This window comes from Rhopalosiphum maidis, chromosome 2 (assembly GCF_003676215.2).
Source record: "Rhopalosiphum maidis isolate BTI-1 chromosome 2, ASM367621v3, whole genome shotgun sequence".
Lineage (NCBI taxonomy): Eukaryota > Metazoa > Arthropoda > Insecta > Hemiptera > Aphididae > Rhopalosiphum > Rhopalosiphum maidis.
The window spans coordinates 41,897,096-41,922,567 of NC_040878.1; the positions used below are offsets into that span (position 1 = coordinate 41,897,096).

The 25,472-nt window shown below is 28.9% G+C and overlaps 1 protein-coding gene across 2 annotated transcripts in view; it reads right to left on the bottom strand.

The window, feature by feature from the left end:
• Positions 1–25,472, bottom strand: part of LOC113554936 — a 248,619-nt gene that overhangs the window by 89,573 nt on the left and 133,574 nt on the right. The window contains exon 1 of one of the 2 annotated variants that reach the window (XM_026959036.1): positions 14,290–14,629. The exons of the other annotated variant lie outside the window; for it this stretch is intronic. Within the exon in view, the coding sequence (XP_026814837.1) occupies positions 14,290–14,323 (34 nt within the window). The 5' untranslated portion in view covers positions 14,324–14,629. Of the gene's footprint in view, positions 1–14,289; positions 14,630–25,472 lie in introns of those variants that run through there. 2 annotated transcript variants of the gene reach the window in all.

Consider the following 25,472-nt stretch of genomic DNA (forward strand, 5'->3'; position numbering starts at 1 on the left):
ACTCTATCTCGTTCTGTCTGTATTTTTGGGGGGGGGGGGGGTGTTCCGATCATCGAGGGAAACAATACTGAAGTGGCGTCGGTGATGGAAACGAAAACCGAACTAGAAGCTGTCCGACGAGCTCGATTTGTTATGTATACACGATGCCCCTCCCCCTGAGCATATAATATATTATTATTTGCATACAATACGCGCGCCGTACATTTATACAGAACGATTGACTAAACATGATGCATTGCATCGTTGCAGTCCAGAAATTGGCCAGTACGTAATGTAAACATTTAGTGGAGCACTTTGTACGTACAGGTGCACTTTATCATTTCACATTACTATTTCACATACTTTTACGTTTAAACACTAATGTATGGTGACGTGGCAACACATAGGGCATTAGTACGTCTATTAAACTGTAACGTCTCTAACTTAGGTGTATATAATATTATAATATACATATCAGTCATCGGTCATGATGGTGGTGGTGGTGGTGGTGATAGTGGTTGAAGAGTAAAGTTGTACCCTTACGAAAACTATACTGAGGTCGTAGCCCTTATGCACGGGGTGGCGAGGTCGTCTGCGATCGTTCTTTGATAAAAACCCTATATCCGAAATAAAATCCCACGTGCATAATAATATATACAATATATACATAGCTGTGTTATATGGTTGGGCGTAAATAAAATACGCGTTTTAGTTTACCGTAATATATACGTAATCAAATAACACATACACGCTGAAGTACAAACCGTTGTGGATATCGATCCTCACGTAATAATATTGCGCCGTATATGAGTTGTACTATATTATGTAATATATTATTATTATACTATGATATGAAATTTCTCGATGAGTGTAATTGTAACATCATCTCTGACAGTTCAATTACAATTATATGCTAAGGGGAAGCGCATACACTATTATACTATATAATAATAATATTATTATGTATTATTGCTAGTTGCTACATTAAATACATACTATGCATATACCTATTATATTTTATGTACATGTCAACAAACGTATAAACATATTTCCAAGACGCTACTACACGTAAAGTACCTACACAAAATAACGTGTATACATTATACAGGGTGAATGTATGATTTACTATCCATACGCACTCCGATTTTTCCGATATTTTTTTTTTAACGGTATCTAATAAGAAATGTATAAAGGAAAGGGTAATTCTTACTTTAAAAAAAAAATGTATTTAATAAAATCCGGCATATTAATTAAACTTTAATAACGAATTTCGTAATGATATTAAGTATGAAATGCGACGTATATACTATATAATATGCATGGTGACGATATAGTTAACATTTTAAGGTATATTGTTATCGACCGGTCGTGAGTATAGAACAGCATCATTGACGCGAAAGTTTGATTTGATAGTGTACACGTTTACAAGAATCTCAATGAAAAAATGCCATAAGAATTTAATATCCGAAAAACATATGGTATACTACGCGATATTAAAACTGAATAGCGGCCACCGCATTAGCGAGGGCTCATCCTTTTTATACATTAATATCAAGCCCTCTGTTTTACACTAGCCGCGTTATTATTAATACGTATTTTATTGAAAATAGTTTTGAAATAATATTACATTCCGTATTATTATTATTTTTTTGTCCGTCTCGTACGCAATTTAATATTATTAGTTTCATTTTTGTTTTTGAAACATGCCATATTTTCCATCTTATATAATTGCATAATTGCATGATTTGTTTGCTTTAAACCCGTAGCAAAGAGTATCTAACACATGCAACAAAAAAAATAATTGATCATGGTTAATTATTATGTATATTATATTAGATATGTACTATCTGTGGGTTTAAAATATACATGACAGTTTTTATGTATATTTACTGACTTTTAAAAATACCCAACAAATTTATTATATTCAAACAATTATTATAATTGTACGGGAATTTCACCTAAAATTTCTTAGATTTAAATATAATATGAGTAAGTTAATTTAAACTGTTACCATTGAAGCTTTTGCCAGTGTTTTTGGCATAAAATCCATAGATTATATGTATATAAAGTTTAAATTATACAAAACCTACAACTTCATTATAATTTCAAAGTGATTGGAAGATGTGAGGTGAAAGGTAAACAAAGATAATATGCTGTTACATCAGACTTTAGGGTAAATCAGTAAATACGTAATTCTCTGTCTTTGTTGTTAAATATGGCTGGAACTCTAATCATCGACTGTAAAGGAATTTCGTAATATTCAAAAGTTAAACACAATAATTTGAATAGGTATATCAATTTAAATAAAATATTGATACAGTAAATTAATTTTATAACATTTACTAGAGATTTTTGATCTCTTAGAGTATCGTATTGGAGTAACGATTTTTTTTACTATATTAGTTAATACAGGTTAAATTATAATTATGTGTATCATCATCTTTTAAAATATCTAATTATATTTATTTTAAAGTTCATAATAATTATGTGACTCTGCAATTAAAATTAGCGATTATCGTTCATTGACCTTATTCTAAAATGGGGTCCTCTAACATAATAGCATGGTGGTAATAACGACCTAGTGTTTCGAATAATTTATTATTTATCTTTAATGCATTCAAATTCAAATTGTTGCTTTCGAATTCAAATATAAGTGCAGGATATTGGTGGAAACGATCTCAAACATCTCAATCACTTCATTCCAGTTCAATTGACACAGGTAATTTTGGCGATCGAACATGTCACCATTATGGCAAGAAGACAGATACTATTGACTATTATTGACAATCGACCTAAACTAAACATATTCAAATTAGATCGTCCATCAAAGGCAGACTTCAGATGAACGTGTTATCTGCATTATGTACGTTAAGTTTATAAAGTTGACTCGTATTGTTATACAACATAACTCATTCAACTAATTATTATTATAAGTAACTGTTTATTACGATATTAGTATATAATATTGTTATTACAAACTAATATACAAATCATATAATATACTAGCTGTCTCGATATGGCGTTGACCGTGTATTAGTTTGACTTGTGGCACTTTCGTAGGCCGTGAGTATTTAATTTAAATATATATTATCCGACAGAATTTATTGTTCTGTTCTCCTATTAAATCACACACCTATCTTTGGAAAATACTGATTTATTATTGAACAAAATTAAATAACTATAGTCGCATGAATTAAAACAAACTACCGTGGTCACACTGATTTCAGTTACGTGCCGCCTTGATTTTTGTTATATATATTAAAATAATATATTATATGGTTATTCAGATTTAATATATTGTGTGTACGTTTTAAATTATATAATACTATCCATAAAATACATAGCGTCATAGTGTGAATATTCCAAAAGCAAAAATATTTGAACCCGTATTATACGAGCATGGTATGTAAGCACGTAATGGTTCGGTAATAATAAGTTTCTTAAGAGACACGACTTTCGCAACGGCTACAATGATGTATACTATATTACTATACGACGAAAATATCAAAAAAGTAAAACAAAAATTTAACTTAAATAACAAAAAAGTAAATACGAGTACAACCATCGTTTTACTATGAATAATAACGATAATTTGTCTCGTCGTGATAGGATTCGTCGTAAAAAGCTATTTGAATACTCTAACGAGTCGGACAATACGGGTTGCTGGTCTCCCGTGGCGGTATAAGGCCAATAACGCGCATAACGTTATTACACACCTACAATAACATTACCTATACGTATTATACAGTTATCAAAACAGCAGTATAATAAGGTCTCCACGGTACCGTTTGTAATAACGCTGACTCCAGAAAGTCGGTTTTTCTGACGGAGAACAACTTTGGTCGGCGACGCGCAGGGGTAATGTCATGGTTTGGAAACAAATGCGAATTCGCACGCACGACAGTAGTTGCGTAGTAGTAATAATAATGGTAATAATAAAATGTGTTTATATGAGACCGCTGGCTAGTAACTGCGTTCACTTGTATTATATCGTTAAAAAAACAACAGTTTACTGGTATCACACACTATGTCTAAAAAATCGTTTTTGGAATAGCTAAAAAACGTCAACGAAATGTTTTTGGCGATACGAAACGATGGCGAAGGAGATACAAAAATATCCACTCGCCATCATCATTTTCAATTACATTGTTTTTATCAGAAAAAAATGTTATCATAATATCGTGAAGTAAAACGTGAAAAATAAAATAAAAGATGGTAAAAACAAAAATATCGATTACGTGAGAACAACCGCCGAGCCAATTCACGTTGGGTCATTCCGAAGAAGACAATATTTTCGCTTTTATGATTGTTATATTACCATAGTTGTTAAGTTAATAATAGATACTATTTCCGGCTTTTTTTCTGTTCCTCGTCTCGCTTCTAGACACGCGTGACCCGTCGTCAGGTAGAAACAATGGATAATATAATAATTGGCTGTCGATCCCGTCTCAACTGACGCGCACCACTGATTAATATCTACGGGAAAGGTGATAATATTTTAGTTATGTGTTTTAATTTACTCAAAACTAACTTAACCTAATTCAAATGCGAGACGTTTGGGCGTCGTTTTGGCGACGTGTAGGGTTATCGTTTCACTTATTCCGCCCCACACAAAATAGTATGAGAATCAGGCGAGATCGTTCTAACGTAAAACGCCCACGTTTTCGTTGTAATATAACATTATACACTAGGAAAATAATGACAAAAATATTATATAAGTCACCGAATATAGAGGTTTATATAATATTATGAGATGGCAGTTGAAACACGAACATATCGATTGCATAACGGCAATGATACTGAATTGCCCATTCAATACTCAGTTTTCGTTTGTTTCTTTTTTTTTTTTTTGTCTAACGGTCGTTACTGATAAATCTAATAATTAATGGACATGGTTATCGTTTTCGTGTCCCCTTTCTTCAAACGCTTGTAAGGCGATAAGGCATGCGAATAGCGTGACGGTTTATGTCTTTGTGGTAAAGTCCAGGCCAAAAAATGTGGCTGTATAGTATTTAGATACGGTTATTTACATAGGTATTATGTATGTATATATATACTGTAGGATTTATATTAACCTTCGATATCAGTTGTATGCATGTGATGCTAACGAGAACGAATAAAATGTTTTAAAGTAAAAAATGTAAGCCCAGTCGTTGTGGTATTATACGATTGTAATGTTAAAATGATATAAAAGTAAATCAAATAAGTATAGGAAGAAAAAAAAATACAATGGCCAAGAAAATACGCAAATATTGATTGAACGACAGAAAATAAGAAACTAAATCGTCTATCTGGTGAACCACGCCGGGTCATTTCGAAACTTCGCATTTTTTTTTATTATTATAGCTATTATATCAGCCGTATTATTCGGGTTTCCGTGTTGTTCTCCTTTCTTCTGCGCACCAACCGTGAATGTACCATTGCGAATAATATGTGGGCGTGCTTATGACCGTTTACGTTAATGCTGTACACCATACAGAGAAAGACGGCCTGATAGAATTTATTCAAATCGATCGAACAAGGAATAATACAATTATTATTGACGGTCAATACTGGAATTAACGAGATTTTATGACGTCAAGACGTGTCTATGCTACAATCCGTGACTGGAAAAAATAACATTAATATAACAAAGAAAACTGTCATCACGATTTAGTATTATAGCATAAATAGTTAGATTAATAATAACTTTATTCGATTATAAATTAATTTTTTTTATGAATTATGTAGAAAATATGAAAAAATATACATATATATAATATTGTCTCAGTATTTTTGTTGATTGCGATGGTGCTGTTAAATTGCCTACTCGACGCGCCGCGTTACAGCGATCCAAATGAATACATTCTTACGATTTGGCTTAGGTAATATATTATTATCATATATTATTTATTGTAATAATCTGTTTGAGACATCGCAGCATAATGTATTATTAGTAAAATTATTTCCAATTGATGGTAAATTGTTTACGCAAGATTCCTGGACGGTGCAAGCGATAGGTGTACTAACAGAGGAGTTGTGAACCCCCGAGGCCACTGAGTTTTAAGTGTAAATAATGTTGCGATAATGGACGGAGATTTGGCTGAGGCACCGAGGTAGAACGAGGGGTAGAAAAGTATGTAGTGGTAGATCGTATGCTTTTATAAATTACTGTTATGCACACCGTGGCTGTGTTTCAAACACAATTGTGTGTTAGCGTAAGTTAACGACGGAAAAATCGACTCGAAATACTAACTTACAATACCTAGTTTAGATGGTGAATTTAATCGGTAGACTTTGATATTATACTCTATAACCACAAAATAATATTCTATGTTTTTGATTATAATATTTTTAAAATACTATAATATAACCTATTTATTATTTATGTAAATCTTAAATACAAATATTAATTTTAGAAAAATACAAAAAAAATATAATGGCGGGAGAGTGAATTTTGTTTGTGCTTATAGGCGATCGAATCTTAAATAAAGCACAACTTGAAGTAAAACGAAATTCGCTGATAACAATATAATATTAAGAACAACGGTAGAAAACTTATCTCCAGTTTTTGCGAGCCATCACGTCGATTAGCAATCGTGTCGTCGCGACGTCAGACGTTAAATACATTATTCAACGTATTTTTCTATTTATTCAGCATTACCGTCCAATGGACAACTTTTTTTTTTTTACGCACACTGACTGTCGTCCACATAAACTTATACATAAGTAATATATAATATATAATATATATGTACAAGTATATAATTTATTGATATGCGCACTCAAACGGTTCGTTTATTCAGTCATGCTGCACACCCGGAGAGACAGCATTTCACGGTCGTATTGTACTCGTGGGGTGGCTTTCTGAGATTTCCGCTCACGAATCTTCTCCTCGGGGACCACTCTCTAGAACAGTCATCGTTGACATGACCACCACTATAGCCTGTCTGTTCTTTTCCAATTCCCCACTCAGTCGGCCATACGAAGTAGCTATTTATATATTTAGTATAATATTATAAAATTGTTATTATATTATTAACGTTTCTACGTTCTATACCTTGTCTAAGTGTTTTCAATATCTTTTGTTTTTCGATGACCATCTACGCTGAGTATATTACTTAAAATCTTGATATACTACCACCGTATCGATAAAATGTATGTTCGCTTCACACACGTCGTTCGTGTGTTAGTGACACTAGTTTATCGCCACACTACACGTATCTATAATATTATTTTTTACTGTAATTTTACTTTTTTATAGCAACCAAATGTATTTTCTAGTAACCCTAGACTTTTATTTGATAGTTTTTTTGTTCAAATTTGCACAACTTAATTTATCAACACATTTAGGTTCCCCTGTAACTTGTAAGTTATCTTCGCTCTGAAACTTAAGGACCGTTTGTCCTATAATTTTTGAAATGATTCATTACTGAGCTTTAAAATAAATTAATATGTATAAAAAAAAATGTCTCTTGAAGTCTTAATCTAGTGACAACATTTAAATTAAACATTTAATATTATTGATAATTTATCATTTTATAGTATTTACACTAAGTATACATTATTTTTCATGTGATTATATGTGAAATTTCCTCATATTATTGTTATATTCAATCATTATCTTACATGTGTTTATTAGTTTAAATCTATTTTACCTTTTTGACAATTGTTCCCGTCATCATAAAATACATGAAAACATGTTTTTTTAAACTGTGACGATGCGATTGTTTGATTCTAACCTAAACTGTCAAAAGGGTCCTATTACTGGATTTTTTACTGTAATTTATTTTTAATGTACAGATTTTAAATGTTATTATTTTCTTAGTGAATAAATAAAAAAATATATTTTAGTGTTATTTGTTAATAATAATAAGAAGTAAAAATAATATTATAGTGATAAATGATAATGTATGGAATTAAAAGTCTATACTAAATCATAGTTTATAAATGTATTTATCAACTGATTTAATTTGTTCAATAATAAAACAAATATCATATTATTATAATGATGATTATAAAAATGTATAATTATATTGTTTTAATATATATTACATGTATATATTTATATTATAAATATATATATATATATATATTATAAAAATTATATAGACTTTTTTAATATTCGCTGATGAAAAATCGCAATAAGCTATATCTACTAAACTGTGAAATTAAATTGTATATTACCAATTTAATATTAATCACCCGTACAAAGTAACTTGTAAATTATAATCGACATTTATGTGAGGTGCATAATATATTCCTTACAAAAGTCCTGGAAAACTTCTAATAATTATGCATGGATATAAATTTTTCAACTCAAACAATTAAATCCATACTTCGCCTTACATGCAATGTCACTCGAGTAAATTGCTCATTAACCTGATTTGGCTGGAAATGTCAGTAGAGCTGGATTTGCTGAACATAAACGCATATAATAGTAGAACCTACCTATATTATAATATTCTACGATATTGCCGATTCACCTAAAAGGATTGCATCCGAAATTGAGTTTGTCTGCGTAGATTGTCGACTTTTGTGCGTATATTATAAAATAATAATATATACTTGTATGTGAGCGGTAGGCGGGCGACCGGAAGTTATCGAGCAAAGTTTTCGTAGCACGGTGTAAGCATATAATATCGGTAAAACTTTTTATGACATGCGCTTAATTGTGAAAGAAACCCACCCAGTAAACGCTGCTCATAGTCCATTATCGGGTAGAACTTTGTAACTGTATATTTAATAATAATAATAATAATAATACATAGCGTCAGAGCTATAAAAAAAAAAGAAGCGTAATACAGTTGTTTTCATTTAGGGTAATAATTTTACGTTATGAACTACTATTATATTATGTCCTTTAAGCATAATTAGAAACACAGTATATTATAATTATATAACTTAATCTCTGCGCGTGAAATTCGCAGTCAAGTGTCGTTTTAACGTACCTATGCGCGTGAAACAACAAGCTTGAAACGACAAACTAAGTCTCGAAATTACTGAATTAGCGATTAATTCAGATATATGTTGGTTGGTTGTAAGTTATGTTCGTTCTCTAGGAGCGTATATCAATATTAAATAGCAACATTAAATCAATACTAAGTCATATCGTTCACACAAGGAAAAATAATTACGACCCGTAGGTGTTCCTTGTATATTTTATAACACTCAGTTTTCGGTGTCTAAAATCGCACATTTATTTTTGACTGTTGTACCATTCCGTTTGAGCGGGGAATAATTACTAACTATGTATTTATATCTGCGGCCTATTATCATTATTTATATTTTGTTTATTTTTGTTTTTCAGACCATATAAAATTCTATAGGGTGATTCATGCATGAATTTTGTTTCGATTCAAGAAAATCATATATTTATATTTTACATGTTGCCAATACGGTTATTAATTATATCGCTATTACATTTAGTAGAAATGTGGTATTTATAATATTATATATATTTTTTTTAATAGTTATAATATTAAATTAAAATACTTATGAATACTATTTATTATAATGATTAATTTAGTGATTTGCAATTTTAATTTTGGACATATATTTTGATATGAATTCATACACGAATACAAATCTTAACGATATTGGATTTACGTCGTTTTTTAAGCGATCGTTCACTTTTAACTTTTCGTGTTTACATCAAAAATAGTTCCAGAATTAAGATGTAGAAAAACGTAATCAATCATTGTAATTTTGTTTGTATTATATATTTCAACTGAAACAGAAGGGAAAACGAATGAAAGTTGAGTACATTTTGCCCCGGGTGAATTCGGGTGATAATACAAAACAGCCAGTACTGTATATTTTATCTACGCCGTACGCGGTTTTACTGCTAAAGTGCGCGTTACGCGACGGTAAACGGTTACTCGAAACTTACAGCGTCCGCACTCTGTGCGCCGCCGAGTGACTTTGTTCACAAGCGAACGGCTGTGGGAGATGTGAAAATGAAATTTCCTCGGAACCGTCGAGTCTATGTTATTATATATGTCGTATAATATTATATCGGCTCAATATTTTTGTTGTCGGGTAACTCGCACGTGTACAGCGTAACATTGTAATCCGTTCGACGTTTAATGCGCTGCGCATACAAACACACAAACACGCGCACAATGAGGAAATCAAACACGCCGCGATGAATAGACGGCCGCCAAAGACAATCAGTCCGCTTTTAGCGAGGTACCCCCCCCCCCACCCATATCTGGAAATGACTCACTGCTACCGTTTTGGGGCGTATATCTACTTAATATCGTGTTGCATATTATTATTATTATTATTATTACCTACAACGGTATTATACCTGTGCGGTTGTGCAGCGTCGTGCGTGGCGTTCGCACTGCCGACGAAATGAGAAAACTTCTACGCTTAAATCGTCACCGTCGTCATATAACCGCCGTGCACGGTGTTATGCGACAGTTATGTCTTTTTCGTCGTATTGTTGTACGCGATGCTCTCTATACGCTCGGGTGACACCGCAATGAAATCAGAAAACGTATGGCAAATCGTGCACGCACAGCCACCAGTGACAACGCCTCCGCGACGCGCCACGTACTATAAGAAGACGCCACACCCGCACAATGCGTTATTATCGCCATCTTATAAACGCGTACTACGTAGGCAGCAAATATTTTATGTTCAGCAGTGTCCCTATCATGGCGTGTATAGTAAGATTTAATAATAGAGCGCATTTACCTATTGTCAAACCAACTTTAAAGCGAGAACATCGGCTGTGTTTTCTCATGAGTTTTTTTTTACAGTATTTAATTTTTAATCGCGTTTTATGATGTATGCAGAATATTACTCATAGCAAGTTCTTACGTTTAAGTTTGATAATAGGTTAATTCGCTCTGATATTGATTCTTATTGCGCAGAACTGGAACTGATGAACATAATATTAACATTATATTATGTAGTATGTTTGTAAGACGGAGTTAACAAACGTGTGTGTGGTGTCCCTATATAAAAACGCCCCGAATTAATATAAGTTATTGCAAATGTGTTAAATAACGAGCCATAAAAAAAAATTATATTTTACTTTTTCATTCGATTTCGAAGTAATCTACTGAATAATTCTCATTTAATAATAGTTACTCAAAAAAAAGAACTTACCGATTATAATAAAAACCTTTCAATCAAAATATTCTGACTATAATGCATTAAATATATATTTTAAAAACGCGCAAAATGAGTATGGAAATTTAGCAAACAAATTACAATAGCGTTTGTTTTTTTAACGTAAAATACATTAAAACAATTTTATTAAAATAACGACCAATATATTTATAATAACGTTAAACAGGCACAACGGCGTTGTTTTGAATTATTAAATTATTACGTTAATCGATTGTACATTGTTACATTGTATATTCGTCAGTTCAATTTTACTGGACCATCTAAAGATTTATAATTAATGTGTATTGTAAGTAATTTGATTTTTTTTTCTTTTACGCAAAAATAATGAAAATAATATAATAATGTGCTATATATTTCGTGCAATAAAAGCTATTTAGGAAAATAAAATCACCTACGCGTTTATTGCTTTTTCTTTATGATGGTTATTATTTATAATATACTTTATAGTTTTAATAATTTAAATAACGGTACCTACATTTAAAATGTGAATTTCGCCAATCTCCTTGTATAACTTATACTATTTAGTATTTTTTTATATTTTTTCAGTATTAAATAATAATATAGTGATGTCTTTTGACTGGGAAAGTAATTTTAAATTTACTTTTTATCGTAATATTTCTCTGTTCATAGAAATAATTTGCATACATGACGAAAAATTAGTTGATTTCTTTAGGCCAATACAATATAATATTTACAAAAGGTTATATTTATGTAAACTGATGTTTTTATATAGGAAAACATAATGTTTTAAAGACAAAATAATATGCTGTTTTTGTTTCTGTTTAGTATATTGTTGAGTTCTTGTCATAAAATAATATAATATTTATGTTATATACAATATTATATATTTTGGTTAATATAGTATTTCGAAAATATTATGATACAAAAAAGTACATAGTACCATTTACTGTACGGAAACTAATTATTTACAATATTTCAATTTATTTATTAATTTTAATTGTTTTATTTATTGTTTCTTGTTTAGAATGAATTTATAAATATATATTTGCTTGCCGTTAAATAATAATTATTTTCATTCACTAAGTTTTAGCAGTCAATCACTTATTGATAAAAAAAATTGCAGTGTTTAATAATACTTATGAAACTAATTTTATTTTATTCATGTAGTTTATTAACGGTGACAACGTATTGCTACATAAAATATATGCAAACTGATGTGAGCTTTAAAAAAAAAAATGTATTGAACGTCGGTACATGCTAAAAAAATGTGTTATACAAGCTTACAGATTTTATAAATAGAAAAGTAAAAAAATTTTGTAATATTATTGGTTTATTATTATTCTCATTGTTATAAATATAAATATAATAATATCATAGGCATATACTAAAATATTATCATAGAGGATAATCCAATTATAAACAGTCATATGTTATTATTGTGTGAAGTTATAAATTACATTTAACATTTTAATTTAAATCAATAACAAACAATTGTATTAATTTATATTTTGATACAGATAAATATGATCCACCGAAATAAAGATTCACCTAAGTTAATGGAATTAAAAATACACGTGTACCTAAAACTTAAAATTCAAACAAACCAATTTTTTACAAATAATAATTGTATCTGATTGGTTTGATGAAATTTAAAAATTACATTAAAGATGTAAAGTGTAAATTATAACAAAATAAATTAAAATCTATATAGTTCACATACAATTTTAAAATAAAGTTAAAATTGCCTAGGGAAAATTAACTTTGTTCAAACTGAATAAAGAATTAACCTATTATTATTGAGGTGTAAAAATTAAAATGAGTCGTTGTGTTTACATTACGTTGCTTTGAGGAATATTCAAAAAAATAAGTCACATAAATATAAAGGCTTCAACGTCGTACAACTTGTATCAGACTTATATGTATTTACTTAAAAAGTTAATTTCTAACAAGCTTTAATATTACCATAAATACATTTTTATTTTTATTTCCGCTGTATTTAGAACGAAAAATATCAATCAACATACATCTCGATGACACGATATTATCTATAACAATGCATACATGGTTATAAAACCCAAATTTAAAATTAAGTGCGATGGAAAGAAATAAGAGTCTAGATCTATCCCTCGGGGATTTCGTTGTTCACTTCAAATAACAAGAAGATGAAATAATGGAAAATAATAATAAGTTAGAGGCGGTAGAGTTTGTGAAGTTAAACAAACAGTATTTGATTAAATATTTATTCCATAAACACAATTATCAACATTTAGTGTTATTATTCAGTGTCAAATTAATATCTAACTAAAAAAATAAAATTATGTTTTTTATTTAACTTCATTGATTTTTTTTGTTCGTTAATGGAATTAAAAGAATAACAGAACACGGAATTATAAATTCTGTTTTTTTTTTTTTTTTTAAGAAAATATTTAAACTGAATTTAAAAATGGATATTTTTACACTATTAATATTATAATGCATGAAATCAACTTTATTTAAATACTTTATGAAAATTACGTGAGTCACTATATATATACCTTATCTATACTATACATATTATAATTTTATATAACTGAATTATAAAATTAAATAAATAAATGATCAAATTATAAGTATTCTCGACATATACATATTTCGTATAGATTTATTGTAATATCAATAGATTACACAACGATAGTAAACATAAAATTAAGTAGCCTTGATGTTGTGACAATAAGACAATCTTTTAGTTTTAAGTTGTCTGCAATAACAGTGTGGGGTCGCGACAAGATTGCTTAATAATCGTGTCGAATACACGGCGGCTCGTTGCTTCACCGATCGCGCTACGTCACTACGCTCGTTAGTGCATAGATAACAAACATTTTTATTTTCTACCACTCGACTCGTTTGTATAGTCATTTTATTATCACTTTAGAACGATTTACCGAGACTATATGAAAACACTAGTTAAAATGTTTATTTTGATCCATTTCTACCTCCCATAGTCGTATTACATCAATTATAACTATATAATATTGGTACGACCAATTAAAATGACAACCCCAAGGATTTGTACATGTCATTTGAATCACGATTTGGCGATAAAAAATATGAAAATACGTAAAAATAAGAATCCGATATTAAAACCATTAATTTATATGTATTAATAAATTAATATTAATTTTCAAAAGTCTATGTTATTATTAATAGTAGGATTATGCCATGCCACATTATGGTGTATAGTAATACCTTTCAACAGATGCCTGATGAACATGACCGGCATACGACTGCGATAGACTTGCAGCTGCACCGGATTTGGTGACGGGCCGAGAGCTGCGATGGGTGCAGAATGTTTGAAGACGACCGCAATCGCGGTAACATCGGTATTGGCGATGGTGCCCAAGACGACAACGACGGCGGTGGCGGTAAAACTGACCGAGACGGATGGCTCATGTCTGAAGCGGCGACGAGTCGGAATTCACGTGTTGGTTATAATGGGAGCAAAAGGCGCAGTCTAAAAGCCGATTAAAGGTAAACCACGAAGGTATACGGCCGAAAAGAAGAAAGTGAAAATCACAAATAAATAATAATAATAATGAAAAAAAAAAAAATCAGAAACCTTAAAAAGAAGTTCGTATATAATTTATAAATATATATATGCAGTATGAATGCGTTTGTGATCACGGGGATTATAAAATAAATGTATATGTTATATACTTATATATATATATTTATGTTATAAAATACAGTAACGCGGCGGCGACGGAAGACACTCTGACCGGTGTAAACCGCCGGACGGACTACACTGGTGGTGTGCGCGAACAAACTTCTCCGGTTTGGTCACGAGTTTTCCGGCTGATCAGCTGTTCGGTGGCGGCGGCAGTTATATGTAGGGTTGTTGTTGAACATATAGTGGGAGGCAGGCGCGATTCGCTAGCCGCCGCCGCCGTCGTCTTTACTGTGCGTGTCGGCGTGGAAAAGCGGAGGGAATCGATCCACCGCCACACCCGCCGGCCGAACCAACCCGTCATACAGGGTTGATGGATGTTGCGGAAGGGGTGGCGGGATAATGTAGCGCCCCCAGCAGCTCCCCCACTCATATTACCGTATTACCGGTGACCCGTCTTACACGATTTCGTCGAAATTTATTATTCGTATAATAATAATATTTTATTCCTGTGCTCAACACACGCGAGCAAATGTATGCCGTATCTATACACAGAGTCCTTCGCCCGGATTTCCGTACGGTAATAATATATAATGCATTTCCGTTCGGTGAGTCCCGCCAACCGGCTCGTAAAATCAACGACAACACTACTATGGGATTTCGTAGACACCGATCGCACAATCGCGATTGCGTTGCACCACCTAAAACCAGTTGGTCCTCTCCAAAAACTATTTTTATTTTTTTTTTTTTGAGGGGGGGGGATTTCGATAGAAGTAAAATTTTTAAAATATCTCAGTAAATAGTTTTTTTGATATTTTTGTATTTATTTTTTTGTATTTTATGTTTTTGATTCCTATAGTTAAATATTAAATCGGATAGGCTGTATAGTTATTAAGTAAAATACAAGACATTCTATAATTTTACACTTGCTAGTTTTTAAAAACAATGAACAACAAACTTCTTATTTTTAAAGATATATTAACGAATATTTTGATTGTATACGATATATTTATTTTGTACGAAAAATAAATTAAAAACTACCCAAACAATTAATTATAAGAGTATAAAAATATATGTATGTACATTGTACATACCAGTTATTATTATTATTATTATTATTATTATGAATGTATGTTTCAATAATTTATGAATGTATATAATATATCCGTGTTAAGTGGATTTTTCTCTGAACTTTTATTTGTATATCAATTGATTAAAGCAGATTATTATACTGATAAATAATTGTGAAATTCGAGAATAAAATTTAAAAACGTATAACATAAATAATGGTATATTTTTACAGCACATAATGTATTATAAGCAAATACGTTTTTATTTGTTTTAATTGAAAATGCACATTATTTGTAAGTTTATTTAATATTTAATGTTATATATTATATAAAATAAATACTTATTAAATTTTATAAAATCATTAATAGACGTAATAATAGTAATTATTTGAAAAAGTTAATAATTCAGATTAATTTTAAAACCGAAGACTAGAAATACAATTGAATCTGCTAGGTATGTCGATTTTTTTTAAATATTATAAAAATCAATTAATGAGTCGTATGCATTTTGGACAAGTTTATTCACGTTATATCGTTTTTGTTTTATACAAAAATATCGTTTAATAAATGCTCTAGTCGAATATGGTTTACAAAATGAATCCACAAAAATAAAATTAAATAAAATTGGATTTAAGTTTTTTACACTTTTATGCATGCTTTATATTTTAGTAGAATTTTTTTTTGTAATTCGATAAGGCGCTATATGTATATTATATAAAAGAAAACACAATAACTGAGTGGATTCGTGGTGTAACTGAAGTACTCTTTTCTTCCGTCAAGATATCTATATTTTAATATTATACGTGTCATGTTACTGAGTGGTGGTTACCCAACTTTGCACGATAGATGAAAAAACGACAGTAGATTCATGGATAAAACGTAGGTACATGAAAGCATTATTATTTTTAACTGCAGAGATTTTTTGGCAATGGTGTTACTACTAATACTATACATCACAATCTACACGTTTCTTTTGTTGTTTCTAGACAATAACAATATGGTAACGTTTGATATTGTTATAGGTATAACATACATAGTTCATATAAGAGTAATATTATAAACGTACAAATCTGAAATTTTTGCTAGTACTTTCCGGATTATTATAGTTGAACCACTGGTTGCCAAGATATTTAGCAAACTCTACTCCTATATTATACACATTTATTATTTCACCTGCTCGTCTGCAAATTTTATTGGACGTTTATTGGTTAAATTATTCAAGACTATAGCATTATAAATTATAAAAACATTTTGAACTTAACAACTAAAATAACTTTAAGTGAAATCAATTTTTTAATAATATTGTAATATTATATTATATTATATTCTAAAAAATATTTGTTCTTAATTTAATGTTTCATAATAGGTATGTAAAATAAATTAGTATCTAAAAATTAAAAAATTAAGTTTAAAATATAAACATTACAAGTAATATAAATTATTTCATTTATAATATAATTTAATCTAGAATACTTTTTAATTGAGTAGTGAATTACAAGTCTAGCTTAAATCCACTGAATGAAAATATTAACCTAAAAATATGTTTTAATGTGTCGAAATATGAAATACAAATTTAAAAAAATTATCGAGCTTTGATAAAACTATATTAAATATTCTTAAGTTGACAAAACATAAAAATGTTAAAAATTTGCAAAATAAAATTAAAAATACTTTATGACAGAATCATGTAAAAATGCAAGTATCCTATAACTTTCTAAGCTTGGATATATACGTGTCTAGAGTGATTCATTTAACATTAAACTCACTATCTTGAAAATTAATAATTATTTTTGTAAATATTTATATGTATACGCAACAACTATTTATCCGTTTGTTAATCATAGATAGGTTAAACAAATTTTGTAGTTCTGTGCTCCCCACTTATCTAAAATGTAAATTTTTATAACACTATTTAATATATCTATTGATTATCGTTGTATTTATTATATTGTTTTTACGCATAAAAAATCTTAGAAAAATATTCTGCTTTGGAATTAACAATTAAAAATATATATTATAATAATTTAAAAATTAAAAATCTAAAAGTTAATCTTATTACGACAAATAGTAAATAAAATTATTTATTTTTTCAAAAATGTTGTACATTGAAATGACAGATGAATATTGTAAAAAAAAGTTACCAAGATAATGACTGTTTACTGATAAAAGAATCACTTTGCGTATAATATTATATACTCGTACATATTATATATAACACATGAAATACGCTCTTATAAAGGTTTGTGAGAATTGTACTTAAACGACGTTTTACCTCCGATATATGCTGCACCTTCCATACAACTGCTCTTGCCATGCTCACGGACAGGGTCTAATCCGCTTATTGTGTTTTGCCACACAACCTTCGCCGAACGTTTGCATAATACAGTTTACACACATATATACACATATATGTACCTTTACATAATACACCTCTGCTGCTCTGTTTTCCAGGACAACCCTTTTTTGTAAGTTATTCGCAAATAGGTACCTATATCTACACACAGTCGGTCGTCGTTGTTTTGGAATAACTACTTCGTGAGGTTACAATAAAATAATGAATTACAATAATATAATGCACCACAAAAATTTTACTTGGGTTCCGTAGCCATTTGTATATCGAACACTTATATTATAGTGGGGTGTTTCCGTCATAAGTGGCGCAACTAAAAAAAACTGTAGGGAGAGGGCAGTTTCATTTTTAATAAAGTAACAATAATTTAAGCTTTTTCTATGACCATCCGTATGAACATAATTTTAATAAATTATTGATTAGTAAAAGACTAAGACATATTTTATGACATTAAATTATTGTATATTACTACATTTTATAATTTTTTTTTCAAATAAGTGTTAAGTTTTAATTGTTTGTTAATGTATTATATTAATTTTTTTTTACTAAAGAATATTATTTAAAATTTGAAAACATTTTTTATATAATAAGTAAATTATACAAATGTGTGATATAGATGCATACACTTTATAGAAGGTAGTGTCTAGTGTTACCACTTAAATTTTCAGCAATCATCGGTTTAAGTTAACTATGAAGTAGGTTTTTTGTAAAAAGAAAAAAGTACTTCAATAAATATTGAAAAATTATCTCTTCTAAGTATCAACACGATAAGAACTTATATTACTAGTAAATATGTGTTTCAAGCTTTTGTTCACTAAATTATGATACATTTTTTCTATTGTCGCCTACCTAACGTAAAAAAGTTATCTATTATATATTTACAAAATGTTTAATTAATGCATAATTAACTATACAATATTCATAGAATAATAGTTTTTTCGAACTAACACATTATTAATGCTAATCTCAGATAGTAGATACTATACAATATCCATGATCGTATTTTCATATTAATTTTTTTTTACATTGCACCATTAAAATTTTTATTTTTATTATTATTTAACGCATTGGACCGTATTTAATGAAAATTATTTCATTTATAAAAATATTATAATTTTGATATTTGTTGTGAAATTTGTAATCAAATACGGAAATAGGCTATTGTTGGTTTGGCTGGGCCCATTTAGTCGGTAAATATTGGAGACCCCCATTGGTCGACACTTCCAACCCTACAGCAGTAACACTACTGAACGTCGCGTGTCACGCAACGATATCATGACAGAAAAAAATATAAATACAAATAATTTTGACATGAATTGACTGACTGCAGTGTACATAATATACTGGATGGACTGCAGCATAGTTGATATTTCACAGATAGCTGTATTAGTTATGATATTATCTGATATTTTACCGTTATTATTATTACTATTATTGATACATTTATTCATCCAACTGCAAATCTTATAAAAGCGCGCACAGTTTCTTGTATACGTTCTAGCTAAGAGACGAAAGTAGTGTAAAAGATTTCTTTGTTATTAAGTAATGTATACATCTTCTTTTTTTTTTTTTTAGTAGAATAGGTGTCCAAGAAAACCTTCGTGTTATTTTATATTTATATTATTTTGTTATGTTATCGTGTAAAATTCAAATACGTCCAGACGTTTTTTCTTCTTCATGTTTTCGGCGATACACGAAAATCGTGTTTTTAGATTTAAAGTGAAGCGAAAAACGCATTTTATTTTGTATGGTAAAATGGCATCTTTTCATATTAACGTGTTTATTAAAATAACGCATAATACTATTATGTCATCGAAAAATGACATATTTCATAAGCCATTATTTTTCAAACATTCCGTTTTACGGATGATTAAACGCGTATAATATAATGCATAATATACAATATGATATATATGCGGGATTAGATTTTTCCCCCTTTTTACATGAAACCTCAATTATAAAATATATATATATTATACACAAAACATGATTTTTTTTTACCATAACAATTATTTAGTCAATCTTCTAATTTAACTTAACTTCATATTAATGTATTGTGTAATATTATTTAAAATATATAATTGCTGTTATTAAAGATTATTTAAATTAATTTTAATTTTTTTAAATGTATTATATTTTTCTAAAATATTTCGTACTTGATACAATAGCCACTATAAAATTATTAAAAACAAAATGAGTACGTTTACATATTATTTTAGGTCAATCATCGATATATACGCAGTATTTAAAGAGTAAATTTAAATATGACAATCAAATAAAAATAATAATAAATGGATATTATTATAAAAAAATGTTATTCTAGAAGTGTTTTAAATCAAACTTCAATTCAATAAATTAGTGTGGAGTTTTAGTCTATTCGTACTATTCGAATAATATCAAAAATTATTAAATATGTATTTAAGTTACTAATATATTATCAACAATGAAATATTTTCCTAAAATAAAATAAATATTGTCTGTTTATGATACCCTCCTTGCTTGTAGTTTTAATTTTTTATACGGGTTCGAAAAAATGGAAGAAATATATTTCGTGGAAAAATGAACTTCCGAGTGGTGTATTTAAAATTCACTTTTCTGTCACATTATTTTATAATTAAATTCCGACTGCAGTCAACGAATATTTATATAATAAAATATGCAATAACATCATATTTCGTCCGATCATTAGTGAAAAATATTATGATTATTACTTATCTTACAGAAATTAATAATTAATAACTAGTAATTAGTAGTATTATGATACGCAATGGTATATACTATTAGCTATATTACTATATTATAATCCCTTTATATTTGAAATTACTCATTTATTTGCAATAAACCATACAATTATAAAATAAAAATTTCATCAAATTTTCTGTAAAAAATAAATAAATACATAAAATCAAAATGAAAAATATAGTCTTACAAGTTATATCAGCATAGACCTTATATACGAGTATAAAGTCTATGTATATGAGTCACTTAACATTAAAATAAAAATGTCATTATTAAGTGAAAATTGCTTGATTTTACATTGTTGTTAATAACAATTTGTCATAGCCATCTAAGTAACGAGATTTATGATACAAATAATTATGCTGATTATTGGTTATAATTGGTTAATGTTTTTGTAAAATCTATAATGACTGAGTTTTTTTAGTTTTTATGTTTTTTCAAAATAATAACTTAAATATATTGAAACATATGTGTATGACTATATGGATAGTGAACGTTTATCATACTTTTACTAACTAATTTAATCAATAGATAAAATAGAATTAATACAGCAAACAAAAGAATTGATGGGTAGTGAAAATAAAAATAATACATTTATATTTCATACCTTTACATTATAGATTGAATAGATAATATTATTATTTATCAAAATCATCAGATTACGTGTATGAACAAAATAACTATTATTATTATTTTTTATTATGCATATTAAAATATAGTCATGATAACATCGACGATGCATGTCATCCAGCGATGAATATTCACTATAAATAGAAAACGACTATAATAGCGATGTCTGGTTATTAATAAAAATAATAAACGTTTATACAAAATATTATTGTGTTTGAATACAATAAATTATGTAAAAAACGTATACATTTTCAGATATTATAAAAATATACCCTTCAGTATTTCAATTTTAACTCTCATCGCATTTTATTTCTTAAACTTTAAATACTTGCTTTCTTTAGTCATAACGTATTCATATTCTTCTAAATTGAATTTTATACATTGAAGGTGACCATGCAATTTTCAAATTTATGTGTTTTGATTACATTGATCGTCTATATATTTTAAATGTTGGGTATTTATTATTGTCATTTTAATCAGAAAATATATTTCCATTGTTAATAATGATACACGGGAGTTTATTATACTATAATACATATTTTTAAATCGCAATGCATTAATATTGTCTATTTACAGTTCATCAAGTTAATATGTTATTGTTTTAAGAAGAATAAGTTCGTTTAAATATATTAATTTCAAATATTTTGTAGATTATAGACTTGTATCTCAGTAATTTTGCACTTGATTTTATAAAAGATTATATAAGGAGTGAGGAGTACATTTAGATTAAACATACCATGACAAATTACCAGTTAGGAAATACAAATTTCAGTGACAATGAGTTCCTCATTATGAATTCTATGTTTATACTTGACGTTTGTCTATTTACTTTCAAGAAACTAACATATAGTTACTAATGTTATTATACTTCAGAAGTGATTAAATATTTAATAGTATTGTAAATATAATATAATTTTCAAAATAACCAAAATAATGTGTATTACATAGCGTAATTCTGATCAACAGAATTGAAAGTTATTTATATTTTATAAATAAATATCATATTATTATGAATAATATTTCTTATGTCGAGATTATAGTCATGTTTGTTCAACAATCCAGTAGTTATAAAACATAATCATGTCATAAAATAAAACAGGATAACATTTTAAATAAGCTAATAGGTTTTATAAATATAAAGATGATGTGCTTCATAGCATTATTGTCCGGCATTACGACGAATGTGTTTGATATGCGAAAAGTACTTTAGACAGTTTAATGAACAGTTGATATTTAAAAAAATATATCACGGTAACTATACACACATATAGATACATCCACCTGATTTCATCACCGTAGTCCATTTAATTTAATTCAATTAATATAATATAAACGGACGATCTCTGTATGATTGAAACCACCGTAGCGGTCTGTCGAACAACCAAACGAGACTACCGCACTAACCCTTCAGCGCAGAAAAAAGCACACAATTCCGATAAACGTGACACACGCCACTGTGGTCATTTGTCCAAAATAATATCCCTTGGGTACTTGAAAGGAGATTAAAAAAAACCCTTAATTATAAACAGATCGGTCCTCTCTGAAAATTCACCGAAAACTGATGCATGTAAACGATTGTAAATCACTTACTCGTTTTAACATAAACTGAGGGTTGTGGGTCAAGTGTGAAATTTTTGTGCATACGTTTGTAATGGTGTGCAACGTGTGATTTTAAAATAATTTTTTTCAAGCTCACGATAAATAGAATAAAAATAAATCCACCAAAAATATCATATGGATAATATAAAATCGTATTAAAATAAAAAATGAGGTGACATAATATAGCGTTGAAAAGACATTTTCTCATCTTTCAATATTCTGAAGCAAAAAACGAATAAACTATTATTAAATATAATATACAGATAGGTCTCCAAAGAATAGAAGATTTAATATATTTATTAGTATTCATTAAAAATATAATGAATAAACCAAAACGATTAATAATAATTTCTTTCAAATAAGACAAGTAATTATTATAATTTAAATATATTAGATGATCATAATATTATTGTTTATATAAAAACTAATAATATTAGAAGTGGAAGGTCTCAATTAGAACTCAACTCGTATAATACGCTCATAATATTTATTATTCAAAATATATTCGCTTACATTTCTATTTGAAATTTTTTTTTTATTTAAAAAACGATCAGCTTACAGTTTAAAGTGAAATGGTGGTTCTCGTAGATTAAAAGAAAAAAAATAATAAGTTCGTATCACTACAGACGCCTCAATAGAACAAATAAATCCAAGTAATTGAAAATATATTCTTTTGCTATGCTTGAAAACTCTACGTGTAGGTATCAAGATAGGTTACCCCGTACACTCATATACATATAATAATAGTATTGTTTCAAACATTTTAAACGGTTGCCTAGGTTTTCTACTTTTACGAATAACTAAATACTATTATAATAGATACTTACAGACATAATCATTAACACTGTTATTGCTTGTGGTGTAGCGCGTCAATACACATAGGTAGCATAAAAGTAATAGCCCAGTAACATATACTAAAAGTATAAAAACTCAAGTATGTGATATAAACAAAGTTTCACCGACGCATTTGATCTCGCACGTGGATGCGTCAATCGACCGCCAGTTGTCTGATATTTATTGCGTCGTAACCGTTTTTCCGATGTCTTACAATAGTAATGTACAAGAACACACATCGACACACATTCGCACATACTTCACCGCATAAATACCTACGCACGAGTGCGATTTAACCTATTCACGTAGTAAAATGGGTTTGCCCGTCTCTAAGTTGTTTATACATTGTATACACGAGGTTGACCTCGTGTACGGATTAAAAGTCAATCTTCCCGAGTAATTTTCCCAAATTTAGATTTTCGTACGCATATTATATTATGTAATTTATTTATATATTATCCAATATGTAGGTGCACATTTACACACATATTATAATATTATATAACATACAAATATTTAAATTAACATTTAAGACGTTCATATTATATTTTATTTAAAATTATGATATAAGAAAAAAAATAAGAATGAAACAAACATTTTTCATGCAAATAATAACCAGAGAACTCTGGTCTTATTTAAACATAAAAATGTTTGTTTATCATAAAATTCAATTTCAGCTCAAAAGTTAAATAAGTATAGGTTGTGGTTAATAACATAAGGTATGATGTATTAGTAACAACTAAAAGGTTAAAAATTGTATGAAATATGTGTATTGTGTATACTCTCAAAAATCGTATCTATGCTAATTCATTTTACTTTATAACGCTAATGAAACAAATTTTAAAATTGCGAAAAACACATGTATTTTTTTTAGCTGTTGCAGTCTTGGACGATCAGAATTACAGGTCATTTTTACTAATGATTTATCACATATAGTCGCAGAACGGACGGGATTTATGTAACGACCAATAATAATATTATACATACCAACCATCATTCGAATGTCTGTTATTAAATATAGCATTTATTTTACGATCCTATTTATGTACAACACCAATTATTAGAAAAAAAGTACACGACACACTCTAAGCGAAAAAAATGTATTTTCGAACAATATGGTAAACAATTTCTTTTCACTGTAAGTTGCAGTAATGACGGTATAGAGTGGTTTTAATCATTGGGACGTATAATAATATTATTATACTATTTAATAATTTATAAATACGTTGTCGGCGATCGTAACCGTTTTACGGTTTCCAAACTGATTGTCGCGATTTTTCGATACCACTTAAATGGATTAAAACCGCGAAATAAGTGATATACGGCTCAGGAAGGCGGTTTTTATTGTCATTAGGTCGTAAATGTCCACAAGCCATCGTAAACCAGTGACGACAAAGGATGGCTATTATATACCTATATTATCTATGTATATATCATATTCCTACATGCATATATTTATAAAATACAAATATATATATGTATGTATACCAATAAACAGATCCGAAGATAGTGTGCGACAAAAATGGGGAGGCAGGCAGTTCTG